Raw genomic sequence first — 22,787 nt, forward strand, 5'->3', positions numbered from 1 at the left:
GGGGGGGGGGGGGGAATCACAGAAGGGTGGGGGATGGAGCACCAGAGAAGATATCTCCACAGAATGCTGCTTTTTATCATCTTAAAGTATGTCTATATGGCTTGATATTGCGCATTTGTTGCTGATCCCTGTTGCATTAGTATTGTAGCATCCTTGGTAGCATCAGTCTCAATCATACGACCCTGCCAGCCAGGCTGTACTATTTGTCTTATTGAAACTCTACAAGAGGGAGCTGTTTCTTACACTGAGACAACTGAATGGAAAGATATACGGCTGGCTCAGTTTGCTGACTCAGCAGTTTCAGGGTGACTCAAAGACCAGAAGAAGAGTTTGGATTGATGCCCTGCCTTTCTCTCCTGTAAGGAGTCCCAAAGCGGCTTACCAACTCCCTTCCTCCCCTCACAATGGACAACTTGTGACGTCGGTGGAGCTGAGAGAGTTCGGAGAGAACTGTGACTGGCCCAAAATCACCCAGCAGGTTTCATGTGGAGGAGCGAGGAATCAAATCAGATAAGAGTCTCCAGATAAGAGTCCGCTACACCAGGCAGTATGTGTGCCAGGAGAGAGGGGAGGCTTGAACCCTTTCTCCCCACAGTTTTGTTCCAAATTGGGTCCTTTTGTGCCTGAGAATTAAATTTCAAAAATCACTGGAAATTCCAAACATGCTGGTATGAAAGGACTTGGTGAGGGGCCAGAAATCACTTATTCTGCCTTTAGTCCCTCAGGTGGTAGACTTGTGCCTGGATGTTATCACATGAGACAGCAGGCGGAGGCTCACATGATGGAATGATCCCTTGTGGGAAATAAACCGAGTTTGTTTTCCCCACTCCACCAGAAACCAGTCACAGTTTTCTCAGAACTCTCTCATCCGCACCTGCCTCACAAGGGGCGATTCCGGACTCAAGTAAAATAGGTTCGACCCAGTTCCCTGAGACGGGTACTAACCTAGGTCGAAGCCATTGTTGTTCCCCACTGCAACCAGCTTGATCCCAGCTCGGAGGGCGGAATCATCCTGTGCCTCTTCGCCGCTCTGTTCCGATTGGCTACTGTTCTACGGCCATGTTCCGTCTATCCCCACACACGTTATTAAAAAAATTGCCACAGGAATGGAGGGACGAAGGTGGCGTTTTTTGATTACTGCTTAAGCATTGGTACGCTGGAAATTGTACCGCTTGTGCTTTTAATTCAGCCATCAGCTTCGAACGCAAGAAAGAAGCAAGAGGAGGAAAAAAATTAGGCACAATTCCCCTTTGCCGCATGGCCCTCCAGTTGCATGCGATGCCCAAAACACCTAGCTGTGATTACTGGAATGGGGGACCTCTGGCACCAGAGATTCCGTGACTTTACTGGAATCGAGCTGAGTTCGGTGCGTGGTTCCCCTGAAAAAGTAGTAAATTCCCAACTGGAGCTCTGGAATTTGACCAGCATACGGGCTTAAGTTGGTACAAAACCACGTCGATCCCAGTGGTTGTGCGGAACACTTAGGTCGAACACAGCTCGAACTTAGGTCGATAACACAAGTGCGGAATCGACCAAGATGTCTGTTGTGGGGAGGGGAAGGGAAGGCAGTTGTAAGCTGCTTTGTGACTCCTTATAGGACAGAAAAGCTGGGTATAAAAACCAATTCAATATTGGTCCCCCAACCTGAGGTGGCCCCTGGGAGCTATTATTTGTCCTGCTGGGAAAACATGTTAATTTCTATGAAGAAGTAGAAGAAGAAGAGTTTGGATTTATGTCCCCCCTTTCTCTCCTGTAGGAGACTCAAAGGAGCTTACAATCTCCTTGCCCTTCCCGCCTCACAACAAACACCCTGTGAGGTAGGTGGGGCTGCGAGATGGCACAAGTGGCACAAGATGGCACACACTATGGTGGCACAAGTGGTATTTTTAGAGGGCCACCGCTAGGTCTTGGTCCCAATCCAAAGTGGGCGTCCCAAACGTTTGGAAAATAGAAGTTTTAACATGGGACTCGCAGCACACATCTGCTTTGACAACCCCTGGACTGAACCCAGAATCAGCATAATGTGGAGTGGCTCTTGGTGAGAACTAGGCCTTGACGGATGGTTTCCTAGCGTCCACACAGCACGGAAGGCCTGGCGTATAACCAGCATTGTTTTATGTAGCAATCAGTATAAGACCCAATCCCCATTTAAGTAGAGACAGAAAATCCCAGCAGACATTTGTTTTCACGGTGAAACTTCGATCGTATTTTAAGGCAAAGCTACAACATTAAATAATAATAATACTTTATTTTAATTTTGTTTTATGTGTGTTTTGCTAAAGTGTGCTTCAAATATTTGAGATCTCAGTTATCCTTCATTTACTTAAGCTCAGATTACTTCTGTAACGTTTGCTGAGAGGGCGGTTGGGTGGGAAATGTTATTCAAACACCAAATAAGCAAAGTTAAAAACCCCAGAAACACAGATTTTTTTAAAAGAAAAAAATCAGCCTTAGGGCCTTTTTAAACCCCCAGAAACACAGGAATTTTTTTTTGAAAAAAATTAGCCTTTAAGGGAATGTTGTTTTCAGAGCTAATGCTGGGATCTTGTAATGCTCCAACAGAATGTGAAGAGAAAATTGCCGACAGATTTTAAAGAATCCTTTAATATGTACAGTCAAGAAGCTTCCATTTTTAAAAGCTACTGTTGAAAATGAATTAATTAGAATGCCCTTGGGAAACAGAACCAGCGTGGATACGTTGGTGGAAAATTTAATTTATCAGTGCCGAATGAGGTCTGCAAGAGGACAGTGGGTTTTTTAAAAAAAAGAAGAGTGAAGCCTTTATTATCCAAACCTCATTGCCCTGTTTATATCTCATTATTAGTACAGCATCTAGTCAAATGCAATCCAGCCTTTCAGGAGGAGAGGAAGAGTTTGTATTTATATTCTGCCTTTCTCTCCTGTAAGGAAACTCAAGGCGGCTTTCAAACTTCTTTCCCTTCCTCTCCCCACAACAGACGCCTTGTGAGGTAGGTGGGGCTGAGAGAGTTCTGAGAGGTCTGTGAGCAGCCCTGGGTCACCCAGCAGAAATGTAGGAGTGGGGGAACAAATCGGGTTCACCAGATAAGAGTCCATGGCCTAAATGGGGGAGCAGGGAATCAAACCCGGTTCTCCAGATTTGAGTCCACCTGCTCTTAACTACTACACCACACTGGCTCCCATGGTACCCCACAAGACTTCATGGTACCTCTCACAATTCAGGTGGGGGGTTCACTTGTTTGAATGAGGGAACCAGCTTGTTTTCTGCTGCTCCAGAGACTAGGACCAGGAGTAATGGATTCAAGGTGAAGGAAAAGAGATTCCACCTAAACATCAGGGAAAACTTCCTGACAGTATGGGCTGTTCGACAGTGGAATGCACTGCCTTGGAGCGTGGTGGAGTCTCCTTCTTTGAAGATATTTAATGAAAGGCTCGATGGCCAATGTCAGGAGTCCTTTGATTATGAGTTCCTGCATTGGAGGGGGTTAGACCTGATGGCTCTTGGGGTTTCTTCCAACTCTGTGATTCTGTGATTAATGTGCCAGCCCCCAATGGTGGAATCACCCCTTTCATAGTGACAATGAAACTTATTCTGCCTGAGGGGAAGGACTCTTCACCACCCGTAAATGAAAGCTTGGGCCCTTTGGGGTCAGACCTACTTTTGTGATTCATAGGGTTGCCTACTCTGGGAAGGGAAAGTCTTGTATATATTTCTGAGCAGAGCCTGAGGAAGGTGGAGTTTGAGGAGAGAAAAGAGCAGGGATGTGATGCCATTGAGTCCACCCTTAGGAGCTGCCATTTTCTCTAGGGAAACTGGTCTCTGTGGAGCTTTTAGGAAAGAGGAAAGAGACCATATGGGTCTCTTGCTTGTATATGACTAAAAAAACAGATGGGAAACCCAGACACAATCTACAGAAACCACAAGGTATGAATCAACCCTCAGGGGCATGACTTTGGGGTATCAGCTATCATTTTTTATTTTGTCAGATTAGTTTGGCAGAAGGTGAAACGTGTGTGGACTATGGTAAAAATATATATACCCGTATATACTCGTGTATAAGTCGACCCGTGTATAAGTCGAGGCACCTAATTTTACCACAAAAACTGGGAAAATGTATTGACTCGCGTATAAGTCGAGGGTGGGAAATGCAGCAGCTACTGGTAAATTTCAAAAATAAAAATAGATACCAATAAAATTACATTAATTGAAGCACCAGTAGGTTAAATGTTTTTGAATATTTATTTCAAAGAAAAATAGTAAACTAACTCAGTAAGCCCTGATTCTCCCTTTATATCCACTCAGAAGGGGGGGGTGATTTAAAGGGAGAATCTGGGGGAAATTTGAGGGTGCCTGTCAACAGGAGGAATAAGTTTATAGCTAAGAAGTACCAACATTTCAGAGTATCTTTAGGAGACCTTCCTGATGATACCAGCCAGGTTTGGTGAAGTTTGTTCTAGTCGTTCTAGTCTGTGCCATGGACCCTCAAAAGTTGGTAGCCCCTATCTTACTTCATATTGAAGTCTCCCATTGGAAACAATGGGGGATGGGGGCACTCCCTTTGGGGATCCATAACTTTGGACCCCTTGAACCAAACTTCACCAAACCTAGCTGGTATCATCAGGAGTGTCACCTGATGATACCCTGAAATTTTGGTGCCGTTAGCCCAGGGGTAGGGAACCTGCGGCTCTCCAGATGTTCAGGAACTACAATTCCCATCAGCCAATTGGCCATGCTGGTAGGGGCTGATGGGAATTGTAGTTCCTGAACATCTGGAGAGCCGCAGGTTCCCTACCCCTGCGTTAGCCTAAAAACTGTGCCCCCTGGAGGCCGACAAAGTAAAAACCCTAAAATATTTTTTAAAATACACCTCACTCGCTGTAAGTCGATGTGCTGAAAAATTCGACTTATATGCAAGTATATACGGTATGTATGTAAAGGCTCTTCCAAGATTTAACAGTTCAGAGGACTGTTCAGAGGACCACTATTCTGGGAATGCTGTGTTATTATAGAAACACTCAAAGATATTTTAAACATACGCCTATATATGTAATGTGTAGATTCAGTGAACACACATGTTGGCTGAGGTATACTTTTCTGGGAGATCCGATTTTCTCTTCCTGCCTCGTGAGACACGACTGACTAACTTTGACTTTGGAGTAACACGTCAGATATCCCCACTGTTGAATTTGAGCATTTGTAACAGTTGCCACCACGTGTAAGAACAACACCAGAGGCCAGTGGGGGGGGGGGAGGCAGATGCCCACAAGATGCTGATAATCACGAATGGCTGTGCAATGGGTGAGCAGGCAGGCAAACGTAACATTTTAAGTGAAGGCATAAATAATCACTGGAAACATTAACAACCAGGACTATTTTGGCACAGCCTTTAATTCCCTGTATCCCCTGGTGTGTGAAATGGCCTTATTTGCCTCTCAGAAGACAGCTGGAGAGAAGAATTCGAAGTAGCTTTTGTCACCATGCAGTTTAATGGTGTAGAAAAGCAATATTGCCTGCTTTGGTGTCCTGGGTTCGCTGTAACGAAAAGGCAAGAGGCTTCCTCCCCTCTCTTCCTCGCTGGTTTGGATCTAATTTGATCTAATTGTTGGTCTTATCTTTAAGCTGCACCTTAAACGACCTCTCTCGTTAGGTCTACTTAAGACTGGCGCATCCTCATGCGTTATGCAGGCTGCACACCCACGCCGACCCAAACGAGTCTCGTAATGAATACAAAAAACAATACCATGGTTTGGTAAAGCTTTCATTAAACAATTCCTTAATGGAACCTGCTGCACTCGCTTGATTGCATAATCAACGGCTAATGAAATCGTCTTGATAACAAGAGCGACGGGGTTGTCGAACATCCTCTCTCGAGACCGAAGCGGGAAGACGATTGTCTCGTCACAAGGAGGGGAGGACATTGATCATGCACAGTTTGTGTTTGATTGAGGAGATGAACACGGAGATTGTCTCCAACTTGTCTTCAAATGCTTCTGTGGTCTTGGGAGGTGATCGTTTTGACTCTCGCGCAGGAGATGCAGGTGTTTCGAACCGTTGTCTCCGTCGGGTAACCACATTTGGCCAAACAACTGTTAGCTAGCTGACATGAAGTCATCCATTTGTAACATTTTGCAAGGGCTGATACTGGAAAGACTGTGTGAAAAGTGGGAAGTGACAAAAGGAGAAAACGAGGCTAAACAAAATGGTCTAGAGAAGTACATTCTTTTCAGGAATTGTTTTAAAAAACCGAGGAGAACTGTGCAGGCCTCTTTCAGTTGTAGCCTGGGGCAGATGCAGTGTTACTCATTCTCCTAACCTCAGTATGGCATAACTGGGTTAAAACCCTACATGGCTTAGAACTGGAGCATCTGAAGGACCGTCTTTTTTATTATTGAATTTGTTTTATTTATGACTGGATTTATATCCCGCCCTACCCCCTTGGGGATCATATGTTCCTGCCTTGGAATTAAAATAACAGGGAGAAGCCTTCCTGGTTGTCCCAACCTTCAAAGAAACTTGTTTGGTGGATACATGAGACAGGGTCTTTTCAGTGGCAACCACATAATTATGAAACCACCTCCCCAGTGAGGTGCGCCTAGCCCCCTCAATTCTGATCTTTACGAGGCGGTTGAACCTGGTCTCGTTTAGGACTGTGTTTGGTCAAAACAGTCCTGTGTTGTGATGTTGAATGTTGGTTTTGTGTCTTTTATGTAATCTATTTTACATATTTTATTAATATTGTAAGCTGCCTGAAGGAAGAAAGGTGGGTAGTAAATATTTTAAATAAATAAGAGGCCAAGACTGTCCTACCGTTTTCATATACTCTTCCTTCTTCCCCAGATGAAAACTAGATCACACGCTTCCTTTTTATTTTTAGCTAGCTATGATTAGTCTGTGTGGTTAGTACTATGGCTTAAACACTAGCCATAATTGGCTACAAAACATAAACCAGAACCATGAATAGAACAGAGTTTGCATGCTCTGATTCGAGCTAACCATGGTTAGCATGAAGATTGGTAAACAGGGAATCCTAACTATACTTTACTCCAAGGAAGGGGGTAGATTTTCACATGAGTCCCAGCAGAGCATGCGAGTCTTGTGCCACCTGACCAAGCCATTAAACAAGTTGAGGGACTTTGTTCTATTTCTGCACTGTGTTTATCAAACAGGATATCCAAAGCAGGTAAGACAGGTTGACCGAAAAGTATCTAAATGATGTTTTCCCAAAACCCTTTGCCCGCTGAAGCTTTGTTTTAGTTGTTAAGACGATTACTGAGCTCAAAACATCAACATACAACTCATTTTGATTTTTTAAAAATAAATATCCGTCTTTCCCCTCTCTTTGTAGACAATATTCCAAAGATGGACAGGGCTCTTTCACGGAAGTCTGTGAATTTATTTGTCTATTTGTAGGCCTTTCCTGTGTTCAGAGGTCTTTACAAAATAGTAAGAATGATCGTAGTAGGACTTCAAGTGAAGGAATAGTACAAGCATTAACACGGAAATGCCTCAGAAACTTTGCCGTTTTCTCTTTTCTGCTCTTTCTGTAGGAGGGAACCCCAAAGGGAAGTTTGCTCTCGGCCTGGTTCAGAACGAATGGAAGGTTTACGTCAAGAGGCCCCTAGATCGAGAAGAACAGGACATCTATCTTCTAAACATTACAGCCACTGATGGGCTGTTTGTAACTCAGACTGCAGTTGAAGTGATAGTCACCGATGTTAATGACAACAGCCCTGTCTGTGATCAGGTTAGTTGGCAAGGCGGATTCATGTATTATATTTTTTTTTGCTAAATTCCCGTCCCTCCTTTTCTCACTGGCATCATTCAGCATGGCTAATAAAATTATACTTTACCCCCGCCCTCCAGACGTTCAGACGTTTGCTTGTGCTTGTGCAGATCCTACTACATCTTTATGGTGGAACGCAACAGATTTTTTTCTCCCGCCGTTTGCAAGTTCCAATTTCAGTTGAGAACTGAGCTCACCTAACAGTAACTGTGAGAAACTATGTTTGTGACTTTTCTAAAGACAAATACAATCCCCTTCTGAACTACTGCTTCTTTCTGATATTTTTCCCTCCTAAGGTTACATACATAGCAATATTTCCTGAAGATATCCCACCGAATAAAGTCATCCTTAAATTCGGCGCCAGAGATTCGGACATTGGATCCAGCGGTGAAATTCGGTATTCGCTGTACGGCGCCGGGAATAGCAAGTTCTTCTTAGATCCAGAAACTGGTAAGAGCATTCATTCATTCATTCATTCATTCATTCATTCATTCATTCATTCATTCATTCTTTCGATTTCTATACCGCCCCATCCCCGAAGGGCTCTGGGCATAAGGACATTCACACAGTACAGTATCAGTGGAGTGACAGTTGACTCTGAGCAGTAACATGTGTCCTTCAGCATTTAATTATTTCTGTAACAGAAATTACTGCTAGTTCTCATAAGACCTATGTGAGAGCAAATTGTATGGTTAAGAACATAAGAACTAGCCTGCTGGATCAGACCAGAGTCCATCTAGTCCAGCACTCTGCTACTCGCAGTGGCCCACCAGGTGCCTTTGGGAGCTCACGTGCAGGATGTGAAAGCAATGGCCTTCTGCTGCTGCTGCTCCAGAGCACCTGGTCTGCTAAGGCATTTGCAATCTCAGATCAAGGAGGATCAAGATTGGTAGCCATAGATCGACTTCTCCTCCATAAATCTGTGGTTCTGGCCTAGAGCGTAGCTATGTCTTGATGCGAAGAAAAATGAAAAGTCGGGGGTAGTGCTGTTTTCAAGGCAGAATCCTCCACATATCTGTAGTAAGTTGAAGAGAAAATGAAATAACTGTTTGAGGGGATGAGGGAAAGCAGCAGTCTGCATAGAGGAGAGGTCATGGCTTCGTGGTAAAGCACATGTTTTGCATACAGAAGATCTCAGCCCCTGATATCTCCAGATACAGAAGAAGATTTGGTTTTATACCTCACATTTCTCTACCTTTAAGGAGTCTCAAAGTGGCTTACAAAGTGGCTACCTTCCCTACCCCTCCCAGCAACCAACACCTTATGAGGCAGGTTGTGCTGAGAGAGAGCGTTCTTGGGAGAACTGTGACTGGCCCAAGATCGCCCAGCAGGCTTAATATGGAGAAGCAGGGAAACAAACTCAGCGATACTGGGTAGCCTGCCACACTACCTCACAGAAGAAGAGTCTGGACTTATAGTCCGCTTTTCTATCCTGTAAGGAGTCTCAAAACGGCTTCCAATCTCCTTCCCTTCCTTTGCCCACAACAGATACTTTTCGAGGTAGGTGGGGCTCAGAGAGTTCTGAGAGAACTGTGGCCCAAGTTCGCCCAGCAGGCTTCATGTGGAAGAGTGGGGAATCTATGCTAGTTCTCTAGATTAGAGTCCTCTGCTCTTAATCAGTGCACCATGCTAAATCTTGGAGATGAGATGAGAGAGAGGGCTTTTCTTGCCTGAGATTAGTGCCAGTTCCACGTCTGGGGGCGAGGGGGGAGACAGATGGAGAGTTCTCAGGGTCTCTCTTTCTCTTCCTCTGCTCACCCCCAGGCCCTCATCTCACCCCCTCTTTCCCACTCACCTGCATACCCTCCACACACCTGTGTGTCCTTCCTCTGCCCACTAACCCTCCCACTACCAATTTCCACTGTCCTTTTCCCAATGGCACTAGCAGTGCAAACATCTGGGGACATGGGTGGTGGTGGACTAGCAAGTGAGTGGGTGAAGGGGGAGAGGGTAGTGGGCCCTGCCAGAAGCCCCGGATTTAGTGATGCCAGCCCTCCCGGCAAGTCTGGAGATCTGCTGGCAGACAGAGGAGAGATTACTAAGCTAAGCAAACAAAGGCTGGCTTGCTGTAAGGCTTCATATATTCAGTCTGGACTGAAATAGCAGAGTAAACACAACAGAGGTTTACTATTGTACATCTGAAAGGTTGGGAGGAAAGAAGCAAAGGATTTGTGGGGGTGGGGAAGCAAAAGATGTCTCTTCCATCATCATCATCATCATCATCATCATCATCATCGTTATATGAAATCACAGCCACCACATCTTCAGCTGGCCTTCATACACATCGGTAATGTGTAATGGTGTCGTATATGTGTCAATCCAAGCAACATGGCCTTCTATAATTTACAGATGGAGACTTTATCAGCATGGTTCAAGTGCTGTCCGAGGTGTTTTGGTATGGCACCCAGTAGGCCAGTAATCACTGGTACCACAATTGCTGGTTTGAGCCACAATCTCTTAACTTCCATTCTCAGATCTTGACATTTTATTATTATTATTATTAGTAGTAGTAGTAGCATATTAGTTGAACTTCTATCCCACCCCTCCCAACTGGAGTCAGCTCAGGGTGGCTAATTACCTAAAGTATTGAAACAATCCAATTTACATTAAAATTACAAATGCCCTAATACATCATATTCACCACCTGGTGACTAACTAAGGAAGGACAAATCTAATAACACATTAAGCAAACCTAATAAAGTTCTAATCAACACAAATAAACACCTGAAAATACACAAAAATCAAATAAACTAAAAATAATCCTAGATAGATATAGGGAGGCCAGCTATGATGTAATCATTACTGCCTTGACTTTCCAATAATATGTCATCCCTTCTATAGTATTTTCAGCCTTCTTCTGGCCATTTTGAGTTTTTCTCCTTTTTTCTTTTGATCCATTCACAAAATATCTTTCAATATACCAAGGAAGTCTGTCCGAGTACACTGAGGCCCTTACCTTGTCTGTTCATAAGCTAGTCTTGTTGCTTTCATTATCAAAGTAGGAAGGGCCAGCCACTTTGCTATTAACTAGGGGAGAAAGGGCCCCCACAGAGCATCATGGGAGTGGGAGGGGAGCAAATTGAAAATTCATCCCACACCAGATCTCCTCTCTAAGGCCCTTTCCACACAGCAAATGTAAAGTGGGTTGCAAGCAGGATAAATGAACCTGTCGTAGCCCTGGGCCGTTCGCATCCCATGGTCAGCCCATGGTCAGTGAGCCCATTGGCCGGGGTGTGCGCCTTTGCACAGAGATGCTTTTTTTCCACTCACCTCCCTCCACTGCATAGCTACGAATCTTGGCAGGCATGGACCTCTACAGCCATGCTGCCGTCCCTGTGCCCCTCCATAGCTATGCAGCAGAGAGGCAGGGACTGGGGAATAATAATAATAATTATTATTATTATTATTATTATTATTATTATTATTATTATTATTATTATTATTATTATATATTATTATTATTATTATTATTTAATAACAGGAGTATCAGTTCTTGGTTTTCTGGTTTATATAGGTATTGTTATTTACTGTTGATACATTTGCTGTTGCTCACCTTTCAGGGAAACAAGCAAGACTATAGATGACTTTTAAAAATAAATCATTGTAATTGGTTGTCATCCACCCTTAACATTCCCTCCCTCTCAGAGCATTCTCAATCTTCCTTGGGCTGTTTTTAAAAGATGTTTCTATAGGTTTTATTCTTCTTTATGCATGACCAGTCCTCCGGGCAGGCAGGATACCTACCTTGTCTACTGGTACTGCAGCTTTCGTTGCCGACACAAACGGATTGTAATTTGTTGCATTTCATTATGTCTCCATACCCACCTTTTTCCACTTAATATATTCCAGGGGAATTGAAAACTTCATCTTCGCTAGACCGTGAGAAGATCCCGGTTTACAACCTAATCGCAAGGGCCAGCGATGGGGGAGGCCGATTCTGTCAGTCCGAAATTCGTCTTATTCTGGAGGACGTCAACGATAATCCTCCAGCCTTTTCCTCCGATCACTATACGGCGTGTGTCTATGAGAACACGGCCACTAAAGCTCTGCTAACAAGAGTCCAAGCCAATGACCCTGATGTCGGTAAGTGGATAAGCCAGCGAACTGTCCTAACTGAATTCTTCTCAAGAAGCTGGAATTTGGCAAAACCCATTCTTGCCTTCCCTCTTCCCTTCATTTTTCTTTCTAATTTCCCTGGTATTTCTTTACTGAAATGAAGGTGACTTACAAAACCTGGAATTCAAATTGTCCAAGCCCAGTGAAGAATGTTGAACTACTAAATGCAAATATACTTCATATTTTGAAATCTTAGCTTCTGCAACAATAACGATTCAAATTATTTATGATTCAGGTTATACATTCAGGTATCACCCTAAATTGAAATTCAATTTAAGCTTGGCATAATAGGCACGAATGGGGGTTTCTTTGTGATACCAACAGACCTTTAGTTTTTCATCCTTTTCCCATTCCTTTCCTGTACCAAGTGTGGAAATGAACTACTGTTGCCCTTGAGGTCATAATGAGGGCGTTTGGACAAGGAGTTATTTTGCCTTCGATAACCTGGGTTTCTCAGTCAAGTGTCAGCTCTGGTTTAAGAAGGCCAGCTGGTGAGGTCAAACAGTTTCCAGTTCACCCTGTTCTGCACTTTGAATGAAAAGAGAAGGAGAAGTAAGGCCCTTTCCGCATGGGCCAATAAAAACAGGTGTAAGGCAGGTTACATGAACCCATCCTCATGCTGGCCTGTGGACAGCCAGCCATGCAACCAGGGCAGACATGACTGGCCCCCAGGGCCATGAAACAGCCCTTTGTCCCTGCGTGACTCTGCAGATGGGAGCTGGGGACTGCGATCCTCTTGTTGGATTGCAGCCGCCTAACGTGCCTCATAGCCTCACATAACACGATTCTTGAAAAACCCGGGTTGGTGGGAGAAACACGGAGCGGACTCGCTTTAGGAGTGGGATCCATGTGAAGTCCCCCCCCAACCCAGATTTTTTCCCGCCCTTAACCCGTGTTTATTGGCTCGTGCAGAAAAGGCCTACGAAGGACATCCAGAGGAACTCACTTTGTGAGGCAGGATGGTGGACTAGATGGACCTCCGGTCCGATCTAGCAGGACTCTTCTTATGTGCTTATGACAGAGCAAACCTAATTCACGGCCATCACAGCCAACCAGAGTTTAATTCCAGTTCAGGGTGACACCTGCGTTAAGCTAGTATGACTTTTAAAAAACCCTATCTGAAATTCAGCTCTCAAATTTAGACTTTCTTAAACTTTAAAATGCAAACAGTGTTACTATTATGTTCGACTGTTCTCTTCTGTTTCTGATCCCACGTAGCACACAATCGGTGTCAGAACAAAACAGCTCTGCCCATGGGCAAGGGGGAAAAAAAAGATATCAGCAGCTTTTATGGTAATGATTAGTAATACAGCCATGAATTGCAGCTTTCATTCTATAATTTTCGACCTGCCGATCTGCAATTCTCCACGCTGATTAGCTATTAGGGTCAAACGCCAGCATTGCCAGATGCTAGTAATGAAACATGACAGTATTGATATGCAGATATTAAACGAGAGATCTCTTGATTCAGCACTCTGTTAATACAGCTATAAATCTTTCTGTAGCAAAGAGATGAAGCTGTCACCCACTCCTACAATTTGCAAACATGCCCTGTACTTAGTTTTATTATCTGCTTTAAAAGGTTATGTTTATTACAGAACAGAGGAAAAGAAGCCGATTTGGGGGATAGTCGGCGGCTTCGAAGGATTAGTTTTCAAAAGTTGTTGGGGTTGTGTTTTGTCTTGTTTTGAAATCCTGAAGTGTGGAGGTCAGGGGAAACACTTTTCCGGTTTCCCCATGGGGGGTGTTTAAGAAGAGTTGGATTTATATCCCCCCCTTTCTCTCCTATAGGAGACTCAAAGAGGCTTACAAACTCCTTTCCCTTCCCCCCTCACAACAAACACCCTGTGAGGTAGGTGGGGCTGAGAGAGCTCAGAAGAACTGTGACTAGCCCAAGGTCACCCAGCTGGCGTGTGTGGGAGTGCACAGGCTAATCTGAATTCCCCAGATCAGCCTCCACAGCTCAGGCGGCAGAGTGGAGAATCAAACCCGGTTCCTTCAGATTAGAGTACACCTGCTCTTTTAAAAGTACACTATGCCACTGCTGCTCCTTGCCAAATATATATAAGTCAACCTAACTGATGCTGTTCCATGAAGCCTCAGCAAAGTAAACTTATACATGACTTTCCATACCTTTTTTCCAGTGTAGAAAGAAAAATTGAAATTATCTGAGACCCCCCCCCCCCCCGGGGGGGGAGGAGAAGGGGTGTGGGGGACTGGGGACATTTGACCCTCTATGTCCCCCTGGGCAGTACGCCCCGGGTCCATTGATGGCTCTTGTCAGTCACAGTTCAGACATTTTTAATGAGAGATAATACCTAATTCAGAAACTGGTACATTTGTGCCACTATGGCTTCTGTTGATATCAGTCTTTAACACATGTCTGTGTACGTAACAATACTGAAACAATACCGAGACCAGACCGTGCTGATATGCCGTGGAGGAGAAATGAAGATAATTGGAGGCAGGTGTTTATACATTGTCAGTTTGAGCCTTTGATATTGTTTCAGACTTATACGGTGTTTTCCTTATTTTGTATTGTGGATAACAATACCGTCACTATTTTACAAAAATTTCAGGGAGCCAGTAGTTCAATAGAGAAGCTGTTGTACGTTGGCCCAGCAAATACATCTCTAGTGGATCAAAATGCTCGAATTGATAAGGTACAAGGGGTGGCATAAATGCAGAGTTGCCCCTACCCTGTGGATAGCTATTCTGTGAAGCAGCATCCATGTGGTTTAAACCAGTTGTGATTAGGTTCAGCCTATACCAGTGATGGCAAACCTATGGCACTGGTGCCAGAGGTGGCACTCAGAGCTCTCTCTGTAGGCACACGCACACAGAGTTTGTCATGTGGGGGGGGGGGCGGAAAAATCTCGGCTGGTGTGCTTGGTGCCTGTGCTCTGGGTGGCTGCTGCCCGGGGGAGGGTGGTGGTGGTGCAGAGGAGGCAGAGATGCTAGAGAGGCACAGAGCAGTGCACGCGGGACTTGCTGGAGGCTACAGCAGGCTGGCCCCTGCTCGAGCGGGTGGGGCGGAGGAAGAGGGAGCCAACCGTTTTTTTCTAAACTAAAGCCGGGTTGGCACTTTGCGATAAATAAGTGGGGTTTGGGTTGCAATTTGAGCACTTGGTCTCAAAAAGGTTCACCGTCACTGGCCTATATCAGTCTTTCTTAGCAGTGAGTTGAAAGGGTAGCTGTGTCGGTCTGCTGTGGATGGGCTATCTAACAGAAGGAGCATAGTTTGTCTGTCGAGGTCATTATTATGAACTAGCAGCTGTTCTCCAGTAGAGGTTTTTAATAACACCTCGTATCTGATCCTTTTTAAGTGGGGGCACTGAGGATTGAACCTGGGACCTTCTGTGTACACTGCTCTACCACTGAGCAGAAGGGGTACAGCAAAGATATAGGTTTATGACCCCCATGAGAATTAGGCCCATATGTAAGCAGGACAAGGATCCGAAACCTCACCCATTACCCATTATGACTTTTGAACATGACAGGATAATTAGAAAGAGCCTAGTTTAAGTTAAACTGATTCGAGCATTGCTGTGCTGAATGAATCGAGCATTATGCCTCCAATAGGGTTGCCATTGAGTCAGAAGTAGCTTGGGAGCACTTAACGGTGTGTGATGCCTCTGGAAAGCAGATGAACATGGCTTGAGGTCAGAGGCGTAGCAACGGGGAAAACCACCCAGTGCACTGGTGCGTCCTCCACCCCCGTCCTGCCCCCAAACGCCCCCGCTCCGGAATGCCCCTGCCACGCCCTCGCCACACCACCACAGGGGCGCGTGCCCAATGTGTTGCGCCTCCCGTCCCCTTGGAGCTACGCCTCTGCTTGAGGTCAACAGCCATCCCATGTGGCTTGTCCTTTGTTGCAATTAGGTGTACTTTCTCTCAACACCAAGAGAAAAAAAATCCACATTTCAAAGAATCCCAGACTTGTAATATGGTGTGCTCAAGGGGTGGCATTCCCTAGATTCCATTTTTCTATAATGTAAGGGCCTTCTGTTGACTCGAGAGGTACCTCTTGGCGACATTAGAGGAATTACAGCTCAGGATCCAACTCAAGCTTCATTACATCTCAGACCAGTAATAATGGGTATCCCTTGTGGCAATATGTGGCCATATTGAAAAGGAGTGAAAATGAATCTTTCCAGATCCTCGGTGACCTGTAAAAATCGGAGCTACTCTAGATTTATGACATACCAGTGCCTTATCTCCCATTGGGGCCAATGGGAACTGCGGCTGTGCAAATAAATAATAGTATTGACGAATGATAGAGCCATCACCGAAATGCCTTTCATCAGTAATGGATTTTGAATGGCTAGAAATCTATCCTAGGTGTATCAAATTAGCTAATAATGAAATCATCATTTAAATGCCACATACTTTAATGACTTTGGAATGTCAAAAATATATCCTGGGTGTATCAGCCCAGTAAATGGTAACATCATCATTTAAATACCATTTAATCCTTAATGACTTTTCCGAGGCTGGGTGATATTGTCCTGGATGTATCTCGGGAAAGTGTGTAAGAAAAAAAATCTCCGTTCCTCGGAGAATGGCCTGATCTTTCGAAATGCAATTAGAAAGCACCGCGTTTTCTTCTTACTGTTACTGTTTATAAACGTGGCTGCAGAAGAGGGAATCCCCCAGTTTGGTTGGTTGTTATGGGTTCTCCGGCCTGTGTGGCCGTGGTCTGGTGGATCTTGTTCCTAATGTTTCGCCTGCATCTGCGGCTGGCATCTTCAGAGGTGTATCACAGAGGGAAGTCTGTTACACACTGTGTCCAGATTTCCCTCTGTGATACACCTCTGAAGATGCCAGCCACAGATGCAGGCGAAACGTTAGGAACAAGATCCACCAGACCATGGCCACACAGTCCGGAAAACCCACAGCAACCAGTTGAATCCAGCTGTAAAAGCCTTCAACAGTAACTGCATCTGTGGCTGGCATCTTCAGAGGTGTATCACAGAGAGAAGTGTGTTATACACTGTGTCCAGAGTGTAACAGACAGTGTGTGACAGACTTCTCTCTGTGATACACCTCTGAAGATGCCATCCACAGGATGCAGGTGAAACGTTAAGAATAAGATCCACCAGACCACAGCCGCACAGTCCGGAAAACCCACCACAACCAATTGAATCCGGCGGTGAAAGCCTTCGACAATACGTCCTCCAGTTCCTTCTGGTGTGGCTATTCCACTTGTTATGTGTCAAGCTGAAAACAAATGCAATTTGCTTGGCTTTTGATCTGTCTTTTTAAACAACGTTTCTCTGCCGTCGTTTAAAAAAAAACCCTCTGAAGTACTGTCACAAATTTTTAAATTAACTGAGCATGCCTGGAAGGGAGATCAGTAGTTCTGGCGTGTCTGATTAATGTCAGGCTCGTAGCTTCTGCTTTCAAACAATAGGGCCACAGATACTGCAAATCACCATGGAGAGCAGGGAATCGCTGGCTTCGAGGCATCGTTGTGTTCGCGGCGACGGTTCCCACCGCTGGGCTGCGCGGATGACAACAACGTGGCAACATACATGACTTCGTTTTGGCATTTCTGCTTAATTAGGTTTCGAGTAATTGCCCCACTGCAGCGGAAGGAGACTTGGCAATTGGAGCTCTCCGTTCCGTCCTAGTTGACTTCATCATACAAAATTAACATTTAGCAGCTGGTTGAGATGGTTTCTCGTATCAATTTAGCAGACCTCTCTCCACTCCTGGGTGTTGTAATCAGAGGACGAGGACCCTAAATGAAGGGCAGCCAATGTGGATAACCTTTGAAATAAGGGTCCTTAGGAGGGTTAGGTTTTCAGCTATGGTCCTTCCACACCAGAAGCATCTCTGAGAAGGCTGAATCCAAACAATACCCCTTACCATGTTCCTGGTTGGGAGGTGATGTCTGGCATGGGTACTTGCCACGTTGGGTGTTTTGCTGCAAATATTTATAAGCATTGCCTGATGTTTAGAAAGCACCATTTTTGTTCAGGATTTTCCCCTGCTTATCTGGGGGAGTGCGGGAGAGGTAGATGTGAATTTCACGCATTGATCAGGGGGTTGGACTACATGACTCTTGAGGTCCCTTCCAGCTCTGTGTTTCTATGAAATGTGAAGAGCAAGTTGCTTGATTGAAGAACAGGCCCTAGCATTAAGGCAGTTTGGGGCCCAGTATATATATATATATGCCTTGGCAGCCTGTGTCATCTGACTGGGTGCTGAATCAGTTGGTAAAGGTTTGTAATGCCTTCTAAATGGCACTTCGGCTACTACAGAATCCTTCGCACAGCCCGGAAACCCCCCAACCCCCCAATCCTTTGTATAGTTTGTGACTTCATTAGCCTACAGAACCAGTTGGGGGGCGAATGATCCTTTCACAGGGGTCGCCTAAGGCCATTGGAAAACACATATTTCCGATGGTCTTAGGAACTGAGACACAAATAATGTTATGGTTGGGGGTCACCAGTGAGCTATCAGTGACTTCATCACACCCACCAAGTTCGAAATTCCCTCAAGTTGAACATGCAAACAGAGTGCCGCCCCCCCCCCCCCCCCCACATCTAGGCTGGCTTGGGCTGCTGGGCTCGATTATTAGCATTAAACCTAAGACCCAGATTTGGGGAAGCAGTGTAGGTAGCCCTGTTAAGTGCTGTTAAACCCTACTGATTTTCACACGAAGAACTAAAGCACAATCCTTTACCTGGGAGTAAGCTCGGTTGCTGGCAATGGGGCTTGCTTCTGAGAAAACCTTGCTAGGGTCGTGATTCACCCATTGGAAAAGTTGCACGGTTGCTTCAAATCAAAACCTTCAAGAGATGTAGCATATCTGAAAAGGGCTCAGATCGAGCTGAATATGCTTTAAGTCATTTAAAAAGGTATAGAAAGGCAAAGGACTATAGCAGTGATGGCGAACCTTTTCGAGACCGAGTGCCCAAATTGCAACCCAAAACCCACTTATTTATCGCAAAGTGCCAACACGGCCATTTAACCCGAATACTGAGGTTTTAGTTTAGAAAAACGGTGGGCTCCAAGGTATGTGTTACTCAGGAGTAGGCTTGGTGGTAGTCGGTGGCTTTGATGCTACATCTCTTGAAGGAGTTCACGGGGTGAGTAGGATTTCAGCAGCAAGTGACACCCAATCTTTTTTTTGCTGGGGGGTGGGGGTGGGGGATCTATATACAGTGCCTATTCATGTAAAAGTGTAGATGCATTGGACTTTCTCCATGCAATCAGGAATCATGGAAAATCTAGGCTTGCTGATTGCATAGAAAGAGTTGTATTCTATACATGCACTCCTGTGAACCCCCATAATGTGAGGACGCGACATGCCCCCCTTCCCCCCTCCTGTCTTCATTTTGCTGTTCAGATGTCCGAAAAGGGCTCTCTCTCGAGATGTAGATGTGATACTCCACTGCTCAACTGCATGGTTCTTCTTTCCAGTTTCAAATTCTTTCTTCTCCAACATTGTGTGGTGGTTAGAAAGTTGTGCAGGGATCTGGAAGACCCAACTCTGAATCCCTATTCAGCTATGGAAGCTTCCAGATTGACTTCTATTTCAGACTAACTTACCTCAGAGGGTAAGTGAGTATAAAGTGTCAAATGAGTATAAAATGAAGGAGGGGAGGACAATCCTGCTCCAAGTGTCATAAGGGAAAAAACCAGAGAAATATATTCATTAATCAATGAAATATGGTTCTTTCTTCTCACCCCCCCCCCCCCCCCAGGTGTGAATAGGAAGATTGTCTATTCCCTCGCAGACTCTTCAGAAGGCTTTTTCTCTGTGGACAGAGCCTCAGGGATCATCATTTTGGAACATCCGCTGGACAGAGAAATTCAGCCTTCCTACAACGTCTCTGTCAAAGCCTCGGATCAGGGCATTGTGCAGTCCCTGTCTTCCTTCGCCACTGTCACAATCACAGTCCTGGACATTAATGACAACCCTCCAGTCTTCGAAAGGAGAGATTATCTCGTCACGGTGCCTGAGGACACTTCGCCCAGCGCTGAGATCCTTTCTGTCTTTGCCACAAGCAAGGACATTGGGACCAATGCCGAGATCACCTACCTCATCCGGTCTGGGAACGAAAAGGCAAAGTTCAGGATCAATTCAACAACAGGTATGCAAAACCGGGCTCCTGCAAACAGAAAGGAAAGCAAACTTGTTCATCTGTACGTTCGAACTCCGTACATTCAAACTTCAGAAAACTCCTTTCCACTGAAAGATGACAGTAGAATTTCGTATTCATCCACCAGATGCTAGCCCTCCGCTTGGGTCCTAGTTCCTACCTAGTTCTGTCCCCAAGGCACTAGAACCCAAGCACAGTTCAAAAAAATTCCTGAATCCTAGGCTCATTCTGCACATGCAGAATAATGCACTTTCAAACTGCTTTCAGTGGTCTTTAAAGCTGTGCGGAATAGCAAAATCCACTTGCAAACAGTTGTAAAAGTGGTTTGAAAACGCATTATTTTGCGTGTGCGGAAGGGGCCCTAGTCTCCAGGGCTTCCTAGAACATGATTGACATTTATGAATGAATGAATGAATGAATGAATGAATGAATGAATGAATGAATGAATGAATGAATGAATGAATGAATGAATGAATGAATGAATGTTTGTTTGTTTGTTTGTTTACGGGTAACAACCAGCAATACAATAATTCCTAAAAGGCCAAATTCCAGATTTTTACAAACGAAGAGGTAAAAAGTTAAAATAGAAAATAGAACTTATTTTAACATTCCTCCAAAAGAACTGATGGTCTCCTATCCACCTGCTTTCCTATATTTATTTTCTGAGACACAAAACCGAGCTGCATTACTGGAAATTCTTTGGTCCTGACCCAACAGCAAATAGTTCAATTTCCATTTATTATCTTTTCCAGCCCATTCAGTCAAGTTAGGCCCCAGGATTTCTTCCCTAATCTTATCATATAGAGGGCACTTAAGCAACTGGTGTTCAAGCGAATCCACTTCTTCCAGGGAGCAACCACAGAGCCTCAGTTCATAGGGGATTTTCTTGAATCTGCCCCCTAAGGCAGCAGATGGCAGGGTGTTACCCGATCCTCCTTGATCTGAGATTGCAAATGCCTTAGCAGACCAGGTGCTCAGGAGCAGCAGGAGCAGAAGGCCATTGCTTTCACATCCTGCACGTGAGCTCCCAAAGGTACCTGGTGGGCCACTGCGAGTAGCACAGTGCTGGACTAGATGGACTCTGGTCTGATCCAGCAGGCTAGTTCTTATGTTCTTATGTTCTTACCACGAGCCAATGAAAAAATTCTCCTATGATTTTTATCCTCTAGGAGACTGACAGCTCTGAGCACAACTTTTTATGACCTGAGACCACCATGGAAAGATCCCTGTCTGAGACTGGCTTCCATCCCCACATTCCCGGGCACCATTCCTTTGTTGCCGTAAATATTCACTCCTTCCTGCAAAGCCAATACCAACCTGGTGGTAGTTAAAGAAATGCCACCAAGTCACAATTGCCTCACAAAGACCCTGTAGGGTTTTCAAGGCCAGGGACGTTCGAAGGCGGTTTGCCGTTGCCTGCCTTCGCATGGGTTGAGCGAGTTCTGAGAAAACTGGCCCAAGGTCACCCAGGAGGCTTCATGTGGAGGAGTGAGGAATTGAACCCAGATTAGAACCAGCCGCTCTTACCCACTCAACCTCGCTGGCTCTATAGAACCAACCTAGTCTTTGACAAAGTGCTAAAACTCTTGGAATAGCTATTGGCATAAATTATGCTCATCTATCATACTCTGTTGCTTAATATTATTCCCCATGTATATGTTGTCAGGCTGATTTACCAATCCTTTTATTCATGTATCTGGAAAATTTCAATGTTACACCTTTCATTCTGACTCATGCAAGCCGGCTTGTCCATCAGCCTTTAAATTTATCATCGCCACGCCGAGCCTGCCGACATAATTGTATTCCTGGACACAACTTCATCTCTGAAATATTCAGGTACATTAGACGTTAAGTCCATATAGCTATGACTGTTTCTGCTTCCCTTATTATGATGAGCTTTTCATTATCCCAGTCTTTGAAATCCAGTGAGCTATCAGCGACTTCATCACCCCCACCAAGTTCGAAATTCCCTCAAGTTGAACGGCAAAAATGCACGTGGATTTACCACCTAATCCTATATTGAAATCGGTAGATTGCAGTAGCTTAAACAGACCAGAAAATGCATTCAGACAGCCTGTCAGTGTTTCATCCTCTGCTGCTCCTAACCAACGCTCACTTTCCTGCATTCCCTTTCCTCATGGGACTTCTGCACTGTTTAAGTTTGTGGACGGGTCTCTTTCCTCTTCCCTTCCTACCCAGGAAAATTCTCCTCTCCATTTTTCCCAATCGCAGAGAAAGAAAATGAGAAATCGCCATGGCCCCAAAACATCCTTCAGACCACCCAAGGCAATGTCTTTTGGTAGGCGCACAAAAAAAGGGTCTGTAATATGGATGAACAAATATTCCCTTTTAAAAATTTCCTTTAATATTTAGCTTTTGTCAACATTTTCAGCTCCTGGCTTTTAGCTTTGTTTTTGTAGATTCATTTCCATGCCTGTTGAATGATTTTTTAATTCACAATTGAAGAAGAAGAAGAAGAAGAAGAAGAAGAAGAAGAAGAAGAAGAAGAAGAAGAAGAAGAAGAAGAAGAAGAAGAAGAAGAAGAAGAAGAAGAAGAAGAAGAAGAGGAGGGAGGAGGGAGGAGGAGGGAGGAGGAGAGGGAGGGAGGAGGAGGAGTTTGGATTTATATCCCCCCTTTCTCTCCTGCAGGAGACTCAAAGGGGCTTACAATCTCCTTGCCCTTCCCCCCTCACAACAAACACCCTGTGAGGTGGGTGGGGCTGAGAGAGCTCTGAAAAGCTGTGACTAGCCCAAGGTCACCCAGCTGGCATGTGTGAGAGTGTACAGGCTAAAC

At 44.9% G+C, this 22,787-nt stretch overlaps 1 protein-coding gene across 5 annotated transcripts in view; it reads left to right on the forward strand.

The window, feature by feature from the left end:
* The window catches only part of FAT3 (FAT atypical cadherin 3), a 484,297-nt gene that overhangs the window by 384,193 nt on the left and 77,317 nt on the right, over positions 1-22,787 (forward strand). For all 5 annotated transcript variants that reach the window (XM_048492351.1, XM_048492353.1, XM_048492352.1 and 2 more), the window contains 4 exons: positions 7,528-7,724; positions 8,060-8,213; positions 11,613-11,846; positions 19,595-19,984. In XM_048492351.1, coding sequence (XP_048348308.1) covers positions 7,528-7,724; positions 8,060-8,213; positions 11,613-11,846; positions 19,595-19,984 — 975 coding nt within the window. The remainder of the gene's footprint in view (positions 1-7,527; positions 7,725-8,059; positions 8,214-11,612; positions 11,847-19,594; positions 19,985-22,787) is intronic.

This window comes from Sphaerodactylus townsendi, linkage group LG04, assembly GCF_021028975.2.
Source record: "Sphaerodactylus townsendi isolate TG3544 linkage group LG04, MPM_Stown_v2.3, whole genome shotgun sequence".
NCBI classification, from domain to species: Eukaryota; Metazoa; Chordata; class Lepidosauria; order Squamata; family Sphaerodactylidae; genus Sphaerodactylus; species Sphaerodactylus townsendi.